General features: G+C 44.2%; 1 protein-coding gene across 3 annotated transcripts in view; it reads left to right on the forward strand.

Moving 5' to 3' along the window:
• The first annotated feature begins 263 nt into the window (after positions 1–263).
• LOC109893502 (myosin-9) overlaps positions 264–15,435 on the forward strand; it is a 31,956-nt gene continuing 16,784 nt past the window's right edge. Inside the window, exons 1-3 of one of the 3 annotated variants that reach the window (XM_031834533.1) lie at positions 264–531; positions 12,760–13,094; positions 14,518–14,674. In XM_031834533.1, the coding sequence (XP_031690393.1) occupies positions 12,765–13,094; positions 14,518–14,674 (487 nt within the window). In that variant the 5' untranslated portion in view covers positions 264–531; positions 12,760–12,764. Of the gene's footprint in view, positions 532–7,934; positions 8,446–12,759; positions 13,095–14,517; positions 14,675–15,435 lie in introns of those variants that run through there. The other 2 variants (XM_031834535.1, XM_031834534.1) reach the window with 2 other exon arrangements.

Consider the following 15,435-nt stretch of genomic DNA (forward strand, 5'->3'; position numbering starts at 1 on the left):
TGACACACGGGGATAACCTTTATGATGTAGCCCATCCTGAATGGACTGGTACTTATATGGTCATAAAAATCCTTACAGTGCACATACCTCCTTCATTAAACACCACCTTATCTGTGCCCCCCTTCTCCTCCCCTCAACTATTTCATGTTCAAGATTTTTTTTGCCCAGTGGCACTAGTTTCTCCACTTGGAAACGCCCCTTCAATAGCATTATTGGCCCAGACGGTAAGGATTATTATAACATTGGCTGGGAGAAGCTGGGAGGGCGGAGACATAACATATAGGTCCCTCCTCCTCTGGACCGCACCCCGACTAACAACGCAAAGAGCAGATTTAACTAGCTAGTGGAAGAGAGGAGGAAAAAGAAAAAAAGAGTGAGGGAGAGGGAAGAAGAGAACACTATAGTTTGATCTGAGTTCTTTGCGAGGCTGCTGTCGACTGAAAAGGAGTTTGTTTTCTCGGCGACACGGAGACCGACTCAGCCACCGGTTGTAGCTAGCCAACCCCAAAAGACTCTGCATCTCAACAGCAGGTAATAACCCCGCTAGCTAGATATCTATTCTAGCTACATTCTCATTTCCTTCAGCCTTGGCTCTTCACATGCTTGTGTCTAGCGGTGAGCAAGTGTACCTAACCAGGAAGGACGGGAACTGCAACTGCATCACCTCACTGGGTGGGAACTCATAACCCAGATGTATGAATTGTTAACTTTTCAACATCCAACTGTATTAACTTTTGTTTATATAGTTGATTCAATTTCAGGTGGAAAATAGTTTCATTTTAACAGGCACGGTGTCAAAGAATGATGATATTAGCGACTAAAGAAGCAATGGCGAGAAAATGTTGCAAGTAACGTAAGCTAACTTGCTAACTACAGGAAGTGATTCGCATGAATGAGATGTAGAAAGGGAGGGAATGAAAAGTAACTCCAAATAATGGAACGCATCAACTATAAGCCCGGTCCTGTTTAGAACCCTTTTGACGTGTCTATTTCATCGCGGATTAACATGTTGTATAGTTTAGGGTTTCGCTGTGTGATCAGCCGCTGGGCAAGCAAACAAGTTTGTAGGCTAACGTACCCCGGGAGTGTTGTTGCGCACCATTACGTCACTCTATAATTGATTCGCTGTGTACGTCCACGCTTCCTGTTCGATTGATGCTTTAGGTCTACGTCATTGAATTTGTTTCTCATGTATTTCAGCCTACACTCCAATGAACTCTTATGCGTGAAATGACAATGTATCCAGTCGTGTACAGTATTACCTTACATTTTCTGAGTTATGATAAATTATCTTTCTTGGCTTAAGTAATTGAACTAAATTAGACTATATACTCGGTAGGCCTAGTGAACCTTGTTACACGACCAGACATTATATATGCAATGGCACCTGTCTAAGTTCTTTGTCAGTAATTTGGGTTTGGTCAGTGTTTTGTGTTGTGAAATTATAGATTGACGCAGTACTTTGATTCTGATTATTTCGACCTCAGGGACTTTGCCTGGCTACCCAAACTCGTTGCTGCGGCCAAACGCTATGCCACGCCCACTGATATTAGTTTCTTCTCCACAATGAGTCTGGATTGGAGTACCTCCCCATGCAGAGGCTAGCATTCTAGAAATCAGAGTCCCTAACAAGGGGATGTTCTGGATTTCAGGGCAAATGGAAAGCGTCTGATGCCACTTCCACTTTTGGATGTTAAGATGGAGTCACATTGTTAACTCCTCCACATCTATCGGATTGGTTAAACATTACAGAAGAGAACCTCACCCCAAGTTGTCTTTTTTCTTCTCGTCAAGACCAGTATGTAGGGGATCTAATTTCAGGAGTTTCTTTTACGCCTGCCAGTTAGGTTGTTAGAACACAAACCCATTCTAACCATTCTGATTGGTCCCAGAAACCAAAGATTTGAACCAGAACCAGAACAATTCGGTAAAGCAGCATTTTGTAACTGTCATTGGCTTTGATAGTCTGATTGGTTTGAGATGATCCAATCACTGGTGACCTTAATTTTGACGTCATCACAATGAACTTCAACTTTGGCAGTCTCAAGCTGAATTGTAGCGAAATATAGAGCAGAGGAAGAATTCAGTGTGAGTCGTCAGGCAATCTGGGACTCACAACTTACTCATGGTTCTCCAGTGAGCTTGGGCAATTCTCCTGATATAGGAACATGGCTCAGTCTAGGCCTGTGCAAAAAGTCTGTTCCCACTGCACTGAGTGAATGTCTGCCCTACAGTTATAGCCACATTTGAATATCATGCCCATTAATTCAAACTTGTTATTTCAAGGGAAACACAGGCCTATGTCTTAGAACAGAGTTTCTGTCTTTTGAAGGTAGCAGTATGCAAAGTCAAGTTCATGACTTTCTTGCATACATCCTTGGTCTCTCTGGTGTCTTTCTATTTCACTAAAGCAGGGTGTTGGTTCCTGTCAGAATAACATCATTTCCTGTTTGTGCTTTCACTGCACTGAACTGTGAATCAAACCCCTAGCAGCATCTGAAATGAATCCTCTGGATTTGCTCATTGGAAAGGCATTCACCATTATTATTAGTTATAATGACCTTTTAGATATAAACTGATTAGTCTAACTTGTCGTGATCTTCTTACATTTTACTGACTGTTTCAATGATGTCCGTACTAGAATGTACCCAGTTCATGACCAGTGGGTCGACCACATTTGGTCAGTATGTAGTCTAGCACTAAAAATCTGCTTAAAATCATACAGGACAAATTCAAATGCCTGTTAATGTGTTGAAGGACAACTAGAATGCAGACATCCTGGCTAAGGTAGATTACTGTTAGGAACCAACTTGCTTTTGTTTCAATTTGGGTCAAGGGCACCGTGGCACAAAAGTGTCCCACAGTTATCTAAGGTTCAGTGGTAGCTGTGATTCTTGAGTTGATACTATCAGTCAGTCCCAAGATGTTTCTGACCTGGTTTCTGTCAGGCGAGGTCCTCTAAACTAACTGTAGATTTACAGGACTATAGTTGCCCTTTTCAGGGATGAGGGACAGTAACATGGGCAAATGCTTGATGATAATCCAGACAATGGAAGCAAAAAAAAGAGCACTACATTTTTGAACATACCATCAAAATTAGGTCATTTCCCCAAGTAAACAATCCTAATTTTATATTCATTTTAGGCCCTATATCCCAGCTAGCTACAGCAGACCAGATGAAAGGTCATCTAGACAGGACTACATTTTATGCTTCATTGATATTTATGAGCCATGTCATATAATGTACAGTACATCTCCAGTCAAAGGGGCAAGTAGAACACAAAGATCAATCATCCACATGAGTCAAAATCATTTGAGGAATGTATACAGACCTGCTCATAGCTACTGATCAGCATATAAACATGGGGCACATTCTCTTAAAGCTGGGATCCTTAATGGTGAAACTGTCATGTCAGGTTGGGATATTACAACAAAGTTACAAAGTTACTGTAAACAAGTTTCACGTCACTGTGTGATACAACAGCAGAATATGTACTGCAACCTTTTTTAACTACACTGCTCGATGTACCTCACCTCTGTTACATTCACAAAACGATAACGACAGTGCTGGGGAGGACAGTGGAGCTGTTTCCCCTAATACGGATTCCATCTTTAAACTAGGGCTGGGAATTGCCAGGGACCTCACAATATTCCCATGATAATTGGGTGTCGATACGATATGTATTGCGTTTCTCACAATTGTATATGTATTACGATTTGGTACTGATAATAAAAAAAAAAATATATATATATTTTTTAAATTGGAATCTGACGTTCCAAACATATTGCTCACCATATGTGCTGCCGAGATACAAGTGAGAGCATGAGAAATACATCATGGAAGTGTCCTATAAACAAATTGGCTCCCTTTTTTTAATAAGATGGAGAACAAGCTATGAAGGAAAAATACTGGATTTTTCAAATAAAATTCAAGTACATTTCTTTGCCATCACTATTTTAAATAACAGGTTGGATATCATGGATTCTTAGTATTACAGACATCAAACACAGGATATTACGTGCGTGCATTCATCTGTCCTCTCTGATTCAGGCTTGAGTCATATTTTACTGCGGCTGGCTTGCCAGTCAAATTCTTTTAAACTTTTATTTTACTGCCATTACTCTCGCTATCTATTTATATGTAATAAACTAATTCCTTTGTTCAGTCTGGCTTGAACAATATGATTTGAATTGGGTCAATCGGATTGGTCGACTTGGCAGGGACACCCAATGTATCAGCTAAAAAGGCCTAGTGCAAATCCCACTACTAGGTCTGTTCTAATGTTTGCTTGCTTGTTTCCTTCCTCCTACTCCATTCTGTCAATTTCTCCATACCTCCTATTTGGGGGCCCCCTTCCCATCCTCCCTCTCACAGCACACACCTGTAGGGTTCCACTGACTGCAACAATAGCAGGAAATGACTAATCTATGGCTGGGGTTCCAAACAAACAAGGCTTGTTCTCACTTCTCTGGACTTAACCGTGGAAACACTGATTGCTGGGTGGGGGGATAGTTGTCCTTTTTTAAATTTATAGTGAACAAAAATAAAGCAACAATGGAACAATTTCCAAGATTTTGCTGAGTTACAGTTCATGTAAGGAAATCGGTCAACTGAAATAAATGACTTGGGCCCTAATCTATGGATTTCATATGACTGGGAAGACTGATATGCATTGGTTGGTCACGGATGCCTTCAAAAAAGTTAAGGGCATGGATCAGAGAACCAGTTAGTATCTGGTGTGACCACAATTTGCCTCGTGCAGTGTGACACATCTCCTTCGCATAGGATTGATCAGGCTGTTGATTGTGGAATGTCGTCCCGCTCCTCTTCAATGGCTGTGTGAAGTTGTTGGGTATTAGTGGAACTGGAACATGCTGTCATACACATCGATCCAGAGCATCCCAAACATGCTCAATGGGTGACATGTCTGGTGACTATGCAGGCCATGGAAGAACTGTGCTTTTTTTCAGCTTCCAGGAATTGTGTACAGATCCTTGCGACATGGGACCGTGCATTATCATGCTGAAACATTAGATGACGGCGGCAGATGAATGGCACAACAAGGGGCCTCAGGATCTCATCACGGTGTGTCTGTGCATTCAAATTGCCATTGCTAAAATCTATTGTGTTCATTGTTTGTAGCTTATGCCTGCCCATACCATAACCCCACCACCACCATGGGGTGCTCTGTTGACATCAGCAAACCGCTCACCTACACCATGCCATATGGTCTGCAGTTGGGATGCTAGTTGGACATACAAAAAACATGCAAAAATTCTCTAAAGCGACATTGGAGGCAGCTTATGGCAGAGAAATGAACGTTTAATTCTCTGGCAACATTTCGGGTGGACATTCCTGCAGTCAGCATGCCAATTGCACACTCCCTCAACTTGACACATCTGTGGCATTGTGTCGTGTGACAATTAAACATTAGAGAGTGTATTGTCCCCGACACAAGCTGCACCTGTGTAATGATCATGCGGTTTAACTAGCTTATTGATATGCCACACCTGTCAGGTGAATTGTCTTGCCAAAGGAGAAATGCTCACTAAAAGGGATGTAGCCAAATTTGAGAAGCTTTTTGTGCGTATGGAACACTTCTGCAAACATTTATTTCAGCTCATGAAACATGACTAACACTTTATTGCGGTTATATTTTTATTCAATGTAACTAATGGAGAGAAGCAGATTACTAGTTAGGTAGAGGTCTTTTACACCATGTGGGTGGTGAAAAGCTACCTTGCATGTCAGAAAAGAGACTTTGTTCCATGTTGGGTGTGATCTGCGCACCTGATGTGTTTGATTTTGTAGGCGTGTATACATGTGTCAGACTGGCTATTGCCCAACACCGTCAACTTGAGCACTCGAACACAGTTTCACACTGAACTTTGAAACGCTCTCTGCACGGGGACGTCCCTCTGACTGCCACTCCATATTTTATTCCTCTGTCAACACATGCAGATCAGGTTCAATATACCCAACTAGTTTCAATACAGCACATGTTCAACTGGCCGTGAGTGCTTTTTGTTTGACTGGTGAATAGCCTCCATAAACGCTAGACACCATTTGTTGTCTTCATGTAGCCTAGACTATATAGTGACTCAAAGGGAGTGCTCTTATACTGTAGATAAGACTTCTAGTCAGAGGTAAGGAGAGATGGGCGTTAGCAGACAAAAGGGAGGGGATGGTTTAGTCTTAAGTGGGGGTAAAAATGAGATGAAGACATGTTCAGTGTTCACGGTCAGGTGAAAGATGTTTTATGTCCTGAGTAGGGTTTAGAAAGACATGTTTATTTAAGTGACCGAGGAAGCGGGTATGTATTCTTTCACAACAGTTAAAAGGCTTATGTAACCATTATCTAATATCAATGAGCTTTCACTTGTTCACTATGGCTGTCAGAATGACAACAGAAATATGAGCCGTTTCATAAGCCCTTTGACCCCAAATCATTATACGTGTGTAGGTGTATGTGTCAGACTGACACCTACTGGCTGTCAACCAGTACAGTTAATATAATCATTCTAAAGGAAATCGTGCTGCAAGTTTATGTGCATCTCTAGTGAGGAATGTGGAAAAATAGTGGATAAGGGTTTGTCATGGAGTGTGGTTTGTTTCCAGGACTTAATTTACTGCAGTCTGCTGAGAACTTCTCGTTTCAACGGTGTCTCCTGGCGCACTCTGCAAGAATTCACACAACAAAGTTCCACAAATGGCAAAATAGTTTTCCCGCTTTGTCATTTCCTCTTCCCCTCTCTCTCCTCGGCTCCCCCTCCCTCCCCTGTTTTAGGCAGGGAGACTGTGTCTGAGTCTATAATGAACTTAGACGCACTCCACCTCTCCTGGCCTCGTCTGGCAGTCACACTCTCTCCCTCAGGGCATCAGACAGTGGTGAGGACTAGAAGAGGTAAGGTCAGGGGGCAGGAGATGGAGCGAAAGGCCGTTGAAGCTTAACATGCATGCTAGACTGGACCCAACGAGACCATCTGATGACTAGAGTAGGGACGGACAGGGTAGGATGTGATATGAGGAGGATGTATAAATGGCTCCATTAATATTCCAGTCAATGGAGACGTATACCATGGCCAGTTGGCCACAGCTGTTTAACAGCTTTATAATGTGGCTGGTGGGATACAAGGCTTATTGTACATGGTCAGGTTTTAAATGTAGCCTTTGGTCTCTGACTGATGAGATGGAGGCTCAAGACCTTGGTTTTTCCAGCTACTCCGCATAGCTCTGTGTGAGGAGGAGCAGGGGAAGGCACTGAGCTGGAATGAAATGAGTGGAGGAGGGAGGGAAGGATGACTCTGATGAAGAGCAAGCAGCGAGAGGGCCAGGAGTTGACAAGGACACTCCTTACTTCCTCCCTTTGTGCCTTCATTCTTGTCTCTGAAGTCTAAACCCCCCCCCCCCCCCCCTTGTTATTCAGCCTGTGGTTCCGCTCCTATCGTAGGCCACTTCTCTGACTAAGCACCACCCTTCCAAGATGTCAGAGTCTTTTTCTTAGCCTTGAATGACATGTTGGCTAGTCATTGATTGTCAGATGGGTTCGGTAACATTTAGGGACTGTTGGAGGGATTGGTTTCCTTGTATTCCACGTGTCTCCTTCATTAATCTGTAACTCTGCATGAGTAACTACCAGAACGGCTAATCTCAGTGTAGCCAACCTTCAATAGATCAGTCTGTTTGTACAGCTGAACAGAGTTTAACGTGACAAGACATGGGGAGGCCTTGCAGCTGCGCAGTACTTGGCTTCAGGCTTAGTGGCGTCCCAGGTTGAGTGAAGACGTAGCCAGACAGAAGGCTGTGGACTTTGGTGGCCAGACGGAAGGCTGTGGACTTTGGTGGCCAGACGGAAGGCTGTGGACTTTGGTGGCCAGACGGAAGGCTGTGGACTTTGGTGGCCAGACGGAAGGCTGTGGACTTTGGTGGCCAGACGGAAGGCTGTGGACTTTGGTGGCCAGACGGAAGGCTGTGGACTTTGGTGGCCAGACGGAAGGCTGTGGACTTTGGTGGCCAGACGGAAGGCTGTGGACTTTGGTGGCCAGGCGGAAGGCTGTGGACTTTGGTGGCCAGGCGGAAGGCTGTGGACTTTGGTGGCCAGGCGGAAGGCTGTGGACTTTGGTGGCCAGGCGGAAGGCTGTGGACTTTGGTGGCCAGGCGGAAGGCTGTGGACTTTGGTGGCCAGGCGGAAGGCTGTGGACTTTGGTGGCCAGGCGGAAGGCTGTGGACTTTGGTGGCCAGGCGGAAGGCTGTGGACTTTGGTGGCCAGACGGAAGGCTGTGGACTTTGGTGGCCAGACGGAAGGCTGTGGACTTTGGTGGCCAGACGGAAGGCTGTGGACTTTGAGTCATAATAAAAGACGTCGGTCTACCCAGTGTTCTCTTAACGCCATAGACATTGCCTAGCCTGTACATCATTGACAACGGCTGACCATCACACTTCAGGTTTGCCTTCACTTTTCAATGTAGAGCACCTTCCATAGAATGACTATGAAAAGAATAGATGTGGTTATAAATGTATCCCTGTGCTGCTCTCAGGAGATGGATGGAGGAGATGCGTCACTGACTAATCTGTGTCAAGACGACGTGTATGGGACACAGCACAGGCCTCTTTGCTCCCTCCCCAGGGCCGTCCAAAACGGCTGCATGCTCTCCTTTTTGAAGTCTCATTTTATCATTGTTATTTCTGTTCAATATCATTGTTATATTCCTATCCTGCTGGCTTATCCATGTCTTGCTGGTAGACAATACAAGCTAAACTCTGGCCCCCATCCTGCCTCCAATCAACAGATGGCCTGTATATGTTTGAGCTGCTTGTTTGAGTTTGTTTTCATGTAGGCCACACGTTTTTTTTCTTCTTTCTTCATGCTGCATGCCCACGTTAGCCTAGCTGACACTGATAAGAATCAATCCCAGAGCGTTGGTGTGTTGAGGCTGTACTCCCTACTGCTTGTTTTTGCCAAGCAGGAAAACAATGGTTAACTATTGCAGTAAGGCATTAGCTCTGTTAGGACTGCATGGAACTGACTAGATTGCCCCTTGGTGTGGTTGCTGGTTATGTTTGCCTAACGCTGCAGATAGTTAGGCCCTGCCACAGTTAACTGTTATACTGTACAGCCTGTGGGTGCATTACCAGGGCTAGGTGATGTTGATGTATCGTGAGTGTTTTTAAGGGCTCGAACACACCAATAGCATTTGCCTGCTTAGAGTACTTTGCAACCTATTTTTATTTATTTCATTTTCTATGTCGAATCTCACATGTCATCAGACATCAACAGCGTGCTGAACAATTGGTTGACGAATGGGAGATCCACATTCGTTTCAACGTGTGCGATCCTCTACTGATGTGGTGATGGGAGTAGAAGACTGGGAGGAAAGACCAGGAGAGACTGATGGTGATCAGAGGAAAGAAATGTGCAGCATTCCTTTGCTCTCTGTCTTTGATAAAGGGTCAGTATGGGAGGAATGTGACCCTGGAAGACTGGATAAACAGAGGGGGGTGGGGAGAGGGAGACTGAAGCTGACCGAGAGGAGTCTGGGGGGACTAATTTGTGGGGTACCTCACTCTAAAGTAGGAAACGGTGAAGTAAGGGTTGGGAAAGGGGAGGGTGTAGTGATGGAAGTCAGCTGTAGAGCTCTGAGGAGGGAGAAGAATGGTGCTACAGTCCTGGTTCCCTAACTTAGATGAGGGTTAATGTGCCATTTTAGTATTTCTCATAACCCTCTGTCAGCAGTGCAGTACAGCCTTTCTCAATACATTCTCAAACATCTACTTGCCCTAGCCTTTGTTGACAGTAGACTGCATTGCCCCCAGTGTAGGTTAACATGCCTATAAAATAACTTTTCCCCCATTCTACAGCAGGTAAACCTCACATTCAATAATGCTGCTATTTCGTAAGAATAGCTTTATGATGGTAGGCACTGTAAGAGAACTTGCCACCTGTAAACCCCCCCCCCCTAATCCCTAACTTCTAACCTTTTTGAGTGTGTGCTGTTTTGCAAAGTTGAGTATGTAAACAAAACGTTGCCATTTGTTGTAAAATGTTTAATTTTATTTCTACCCTAGGGAGTAGCGAGTTTCTCCCTAGGGCGCAACGCGCAACGCTCAACGCTCCCGTTGTTGGAATGCTCAGATAATGGCCTTCCCTTTTCTCTACCTCTGTGTATAGCTAAACGTTATGAAACACCCGTCCCTCACCCCCACTGGATTCTGGTAATACTTGTCTAGTGTCTCCATGTGGGTTACACCATGGAACTGACTTCAATGACTTAGATGTTGTTCATGAGCTGTGAACCGGTCCTGTTTGTGCCTGCAAGCCATGTCGCTCACCGCTGGCATTGTGGTTGTTTTACACAAGCGTTGTAAACAAGATTCAAGACTGAACATTGTGTTTATGCCTTTAAACCCAAAGTATATATTTAAACTTTTAGTCCCTTGAATGTTCTCCAACATTTTTGAATGTTGGAGGTTCCTCAGGCCTCATTATGTATCAGTCTATTAGCCTCCCACTCTGACGTGCTCCTCGTCCCTAGAAACCGAACGTTGCGAAACACATTGTTTTTGAAGATTTTCCTCCAAGTATGTAATCAATGAAGTCTGTCCCAAAACCACATATTTAAATGAGATGGTCAGCACATGTTCGACATTACCATGAATATACAGTTGAAGTCAGAGGTTTACATACACCTTAGCCAAATGCATTCAAACTCAGTTTTTGACAATTCCTGACATTTAATCCTAGTAAAAATTCCCTGTCTTAGGTCAGTTAGGATCACCACTTTATTTTAAGAATGTGAAATGTCAGAATAGTAGAGAATGATTTCCGCTTTTATTTCTTTCATCACATTCCCAGTGGGTCAGAAGTTTACATTCACTCAATTAGTATTTGGTAGCATTGCCTTTTAAATTGTTTAACTTGGGTCAAACGTTTTGGGTAGCCTTCCACACCCTTCCCACAATAAATTGGGTGGATTTTGGCCCATTCCTCTTGACAGAGCTGGTGTAACAGTCAGGTTTGTTGTCCTCCTTGCTCACACATGCTTTTTCAGTTCTGCCCACACATTTTCTATAGGATTGAGGTCAGGGCTTTGTGATGGCCACTCCAGCACCTTGACTTTGTTGTCCATAAGGCCATTTTGCCATAACTTTGGAAGTATGATTGGGGTCATTGTCCATTTGGAAGACCCATTTGCGACCTAGCTTTGACTTCCTCACTGACTTCCTTGCTTCAATATATCCTCATAATTTTATTTCCTCATGATTACATTTATTTTGTGAAGTGCACCAGTCCCTCCTGCAGCAAAGCACCCCCACAACATGATGCTGCCACCCCCATGCTTCACGGTTGGGATGGGTGTTCTTCGGCTTGCAAGCCGTACCCTTTTTCCTCCAAGCATAACGATGGTCATTATGGCCAAACAGTTCTATTTTTGTTTCATGAAACCAGAACATTTCTCCAAAAAGTACGATCGTTGTCCCCGTGTGCAGTTGCAAACCGTAGTCTGGCATTTTTATGGTGGTTTTGGAGCAGTGTCTTCCTTGCCTTTCAGGTTGTGTCAATTTCATAGGACTCATTTGACTGTGGATATAGTTACTTTTGTACTTGTTTCATCCAGCATCTTCACAAGGTCCTTTGCTGCTGTTCTGGGATTGATTTGAACTTTTCACACCAAAGTACGTTCATCTCTTGGAGACAGAACGCATCTCCTTCCTGAGCGGGATGACTGCTGCGTGTTCCCATGGTGTTACTTGCGTACTATTGTTTGTACAGTTGAATGTGGTAGATGTTTGTAAATTGCTCCCAAGGATGAACCAGACTTGTGGAGGTCTACAATTTTTTTTCTGGGGTCTTGGCTGATTTCTTTTGATTTTCCCAGGATGTCAAGCAGAGAGGCACTAAGTTTGAAGGCAGGTCTTGAAATACATCCACAGGTACACCTCCAATTGACTCAAATGATGTCAATTAGCCTATCAGAAGCTTCTAAAGCCATGACATCATTTTCTGGAATTTTCCAAGCTGTTTAAAGGCACAGTCAAGTATGAAAACTTTGGCCCACTGGAATTGTGATACAGTGAAATAATCTGTAAACAATTGTTGGAAAAATTACTTGTCATGCATAATGTCCTAACTGACTTGCCAAAACTATAGTTTGTTTAACAAGAAATTTGTGGAGTGGTTGAAAAACAAATTTTAATGACTGTTCTAAGTGTATGTAAACTTCCGACTTCAACAAAGTTTTACAGCACTGTAAGTTACGATTTTTTTAGAGACCGTCTTGGCTGGAGAGGGAGTGCGCCCTTTAATTTGATTTAGCATCCGTAGCGGTTGCCTGAATAGTGGGGCCTTGTTGAGATAAGCGTGTTTTTATGTTGACCTGACCTAACCTGAGCACTCCATGTTGTAGAGGAAACATTGGTGACCCTGGCATTCCTCAGACATTACATCAAGGCAAACGGCCAGGGACCAGACCTCTCTGACAGACATCAACTCACAACCCAACAAACTTTCTGGGCAGTTGCTAGCTTTAGATCAGAACAACCCATGGGTATTGTGGATATCATGCCCACATTCTTGTTTTAGGGATAGATATTGCTTTGTAGTTTAAGGGAAGTCTTTGTTAACTTGGCTCAGTTTGTCAGGACTGTTGCTCATTTACATCAGGTTTGTTTGTTGGTTGAGGTCTAACTAAATTGAATTGGTACTACAACTAAATGCTCTATTTCCCAGCCCTAACCAACTTCTGGGTCTCTTTCCACAGCAACCATGGCGACGGACGCAGACAAGTTCCTGTACGTGGACCGCAACATGGTCAACAACCCTCTGGCCCAGGCAGACTGGGCCACCAAGAAGCTGGTGTGGGTGCCGTCGGAGCGGCTGGGCTTCGAGGCGGGATCTGTGAAGGAGGAGCGAGGTGAAGAGTGCCTGGTGGAGCTGGCAGACTCTGGCAAGAAGGTGAAAGTCAACAAGGATGACATTCAGAAGATGAACCCGCCCAAGTTCAGCAAGGTGGAAGACATGGCCGAGCTCACCTGCCTGAATGAGGCATCGGTGCTGCACAACCTCAAGGAGAGATATTACTCTGGCCTCATCTACGTGAGTATTATATACAAGGCACACACTGAACTGAAGGACACATTCCCAGCCTGTAGAACCTGAAAGAGAAATTCTGGTACTACAGCACATTGAAGGACCTCACCTCATTGTATGATACATGTGTCAATCAATCTGTGTTCATGTGAACACTCCTGATTCACTCTTGCCCCCCCATACGAGAGCTGATTTTTTTATTTTATAATTTTTTTTTTAGCTGTTATCCAAGGTCTTGCTTAATGCTGGTTACGAAAGCACTGTCTGCTCATGTCACGACTTGGCCTGGTTCCAAACCAGGTAGTCCTCCTTTCCTGCCCCATTAAGCCAATTGTGTCAGATGACCCATTATGTGCAGGTTGCCATCCCAAATGAAAGGCTGTAATGTTTACCAAACATACGAGTATGTTCAGTCCTCCCTTTCTGGCTCCCTTCCCTCTTACTCGCTCCTTCTGTGTTTGGAGTGCTGCTGTAAACAGGAATCTGCAGGGAACAATACTCTCCTGAGGCGGGGTGGAAGAGGGACACAATGGGGGGGGTGGAGAGTAAAGCTGTTCAGAGTTGAGTTTTAAATGGAGATGGAATGTAAATCGTGCTCCAATTATTGTTCCCCCATAATGCCATTTATCCCTCTGTCCACGACGGGGTGAATTGGTGCCAGCTAGATTGGGCTTTGACCCAGTCAAGTCAACACGCCCTGGCCCTCTTGGGGTTTGGGTCCTGCCGTGTTGTGTGCCACTGAACCGGGTACCCTTCTGAAAACCCCCCCTCCCCACTTGGGAGAGGCAACTGAGACAACTACCAGACCAGAAGCGAGGGCAATGGGGAGTGGAGGACAGGAATGTAGCTGAGGGAAGGAAATAGAGAGGGCTGATGAACAAAAGTGAAGTGGGGAGGAGAGCTGCTCCAGATGCCCATACCAAGATGAGGGGAGGCTTTAGATGGGTATAATGAAAGGGACAGAGGGGGTGGGGTGAAATTACCTCGGAAGATGTCACTGTTTGGTAAAAAGTCTTGGTGATTGTGAAACATGACTGATCAAGCCCAGCCTCTGGCTGTAGTCGGGGAGGGAAATAAAGTATGGAGCTGGTGTTGACGAAAGACTTGGAGAGGGTTAGATTCAGAAAATAATATTCACTATGATTTCCCCATATACATCTGTCCAGTCTTGTTCTTGACTGTAGACCATCAGTTATAAAATATACAGTCAGTTTAAGCTATTACATTGGCAGGTCGGGAGTGATTTCTACTGCAGTCTCTCACTGATATCGACAGAATTTTAATTGAAGTGACGTCTCAAGACTAGCCAAAATCCAATGTAAGAAGGCCAGTCAAGTCCGACTCTAGTGTTCTTGGTTCAGGACATGGATAGCGGAGAGCATGTATGTTCAGTAGCCAATATTAATAAGTGTTTCTCTTTGTATCACAGACATACTCTGGGCTCTTCTGTGTGGTTATAAACCCCTATAAGAATCTGCCCATCTACTCAGAGGAGATTGTGGATATGTACAAGGGCAAGAAGAGGCATGAAATGCCCCCCCATATTTATGCCATCACTGACACGGCCTACAGGAGCATGATGCAGGGTAAGCCAAGGTCCTTATTATACCACAACATCGTAGTAAGTAACCTAGCAAATGTATTCAGATAAGGCTAATGAATAAAACAGTATTATTGGTAGTATTTTAACATCCATGTTTAGTAAGATAATTTGTCTAGAAGATATGAATCAGTTTAGACTCCACCAGGCACACTTGGATCTGAAAGTCTGCATTTAAGTAGTGAAGCATTAGCCTTGATTTCTGAGGGTTCCTGCCTTCCATAACCAAGGAAAGGCCATTAGTCAGTCTGTAAGGGTATGTAGTCTACATGCAGTACATTCTCAGTACTCTCTTTCCCAGACCCATTACCTTGATGTACTGTTTGGTGTTGTCAGGCTGTCCATTCACTCCCTCTTGTCTTGTTAGTCCATGGTTGGCCCCCATTTAAGTAAAGGGAGTCATTTAACTTTAGAGGAGAGGGAGGGAGTTACCGTGCAGTATGGGGATGGTTAAGTGGCTTGTTGGTTAAAAGGCATCACCCTTTCCATTCACAGGAAGCCGGATATTGATTTCCTGTGTGACCAATGCGCTTCCTGTTTCAGATACAAAAATGTGGTGCATGTGCTCCTGAGATAGCAAATACACACTAGAATTTACATTTTATATGAAGCCAGCTGGCAACAACATACTTTAGTTGTTCTGACAATGGAACTGAAGTTCCTCTGCACCACAAGCACCCATGAAGGGCTGCAAGTAATAGCAGAAACTATTCTGTCACTATTGAATTCAACTGTCCCCTCATGTTA

The sequence above is a fragment of the Oncorhynchus kisutch genome, linkage group LG10 (genome assembly GCF_002021735.2).
Source record: "Oncorhynchus kisutch isolate 150728-3 linkage group LG10, Okis_V2, whole genome shotgun sequence".
Taxonomy (NCBI): domain Eukaryota; kingdom Metazoa; phylum Chordata; class Actinopteri; order Salmoniformes; family Salmonidae; genus Oncorhynchus; species Oncorhynchus kisutch.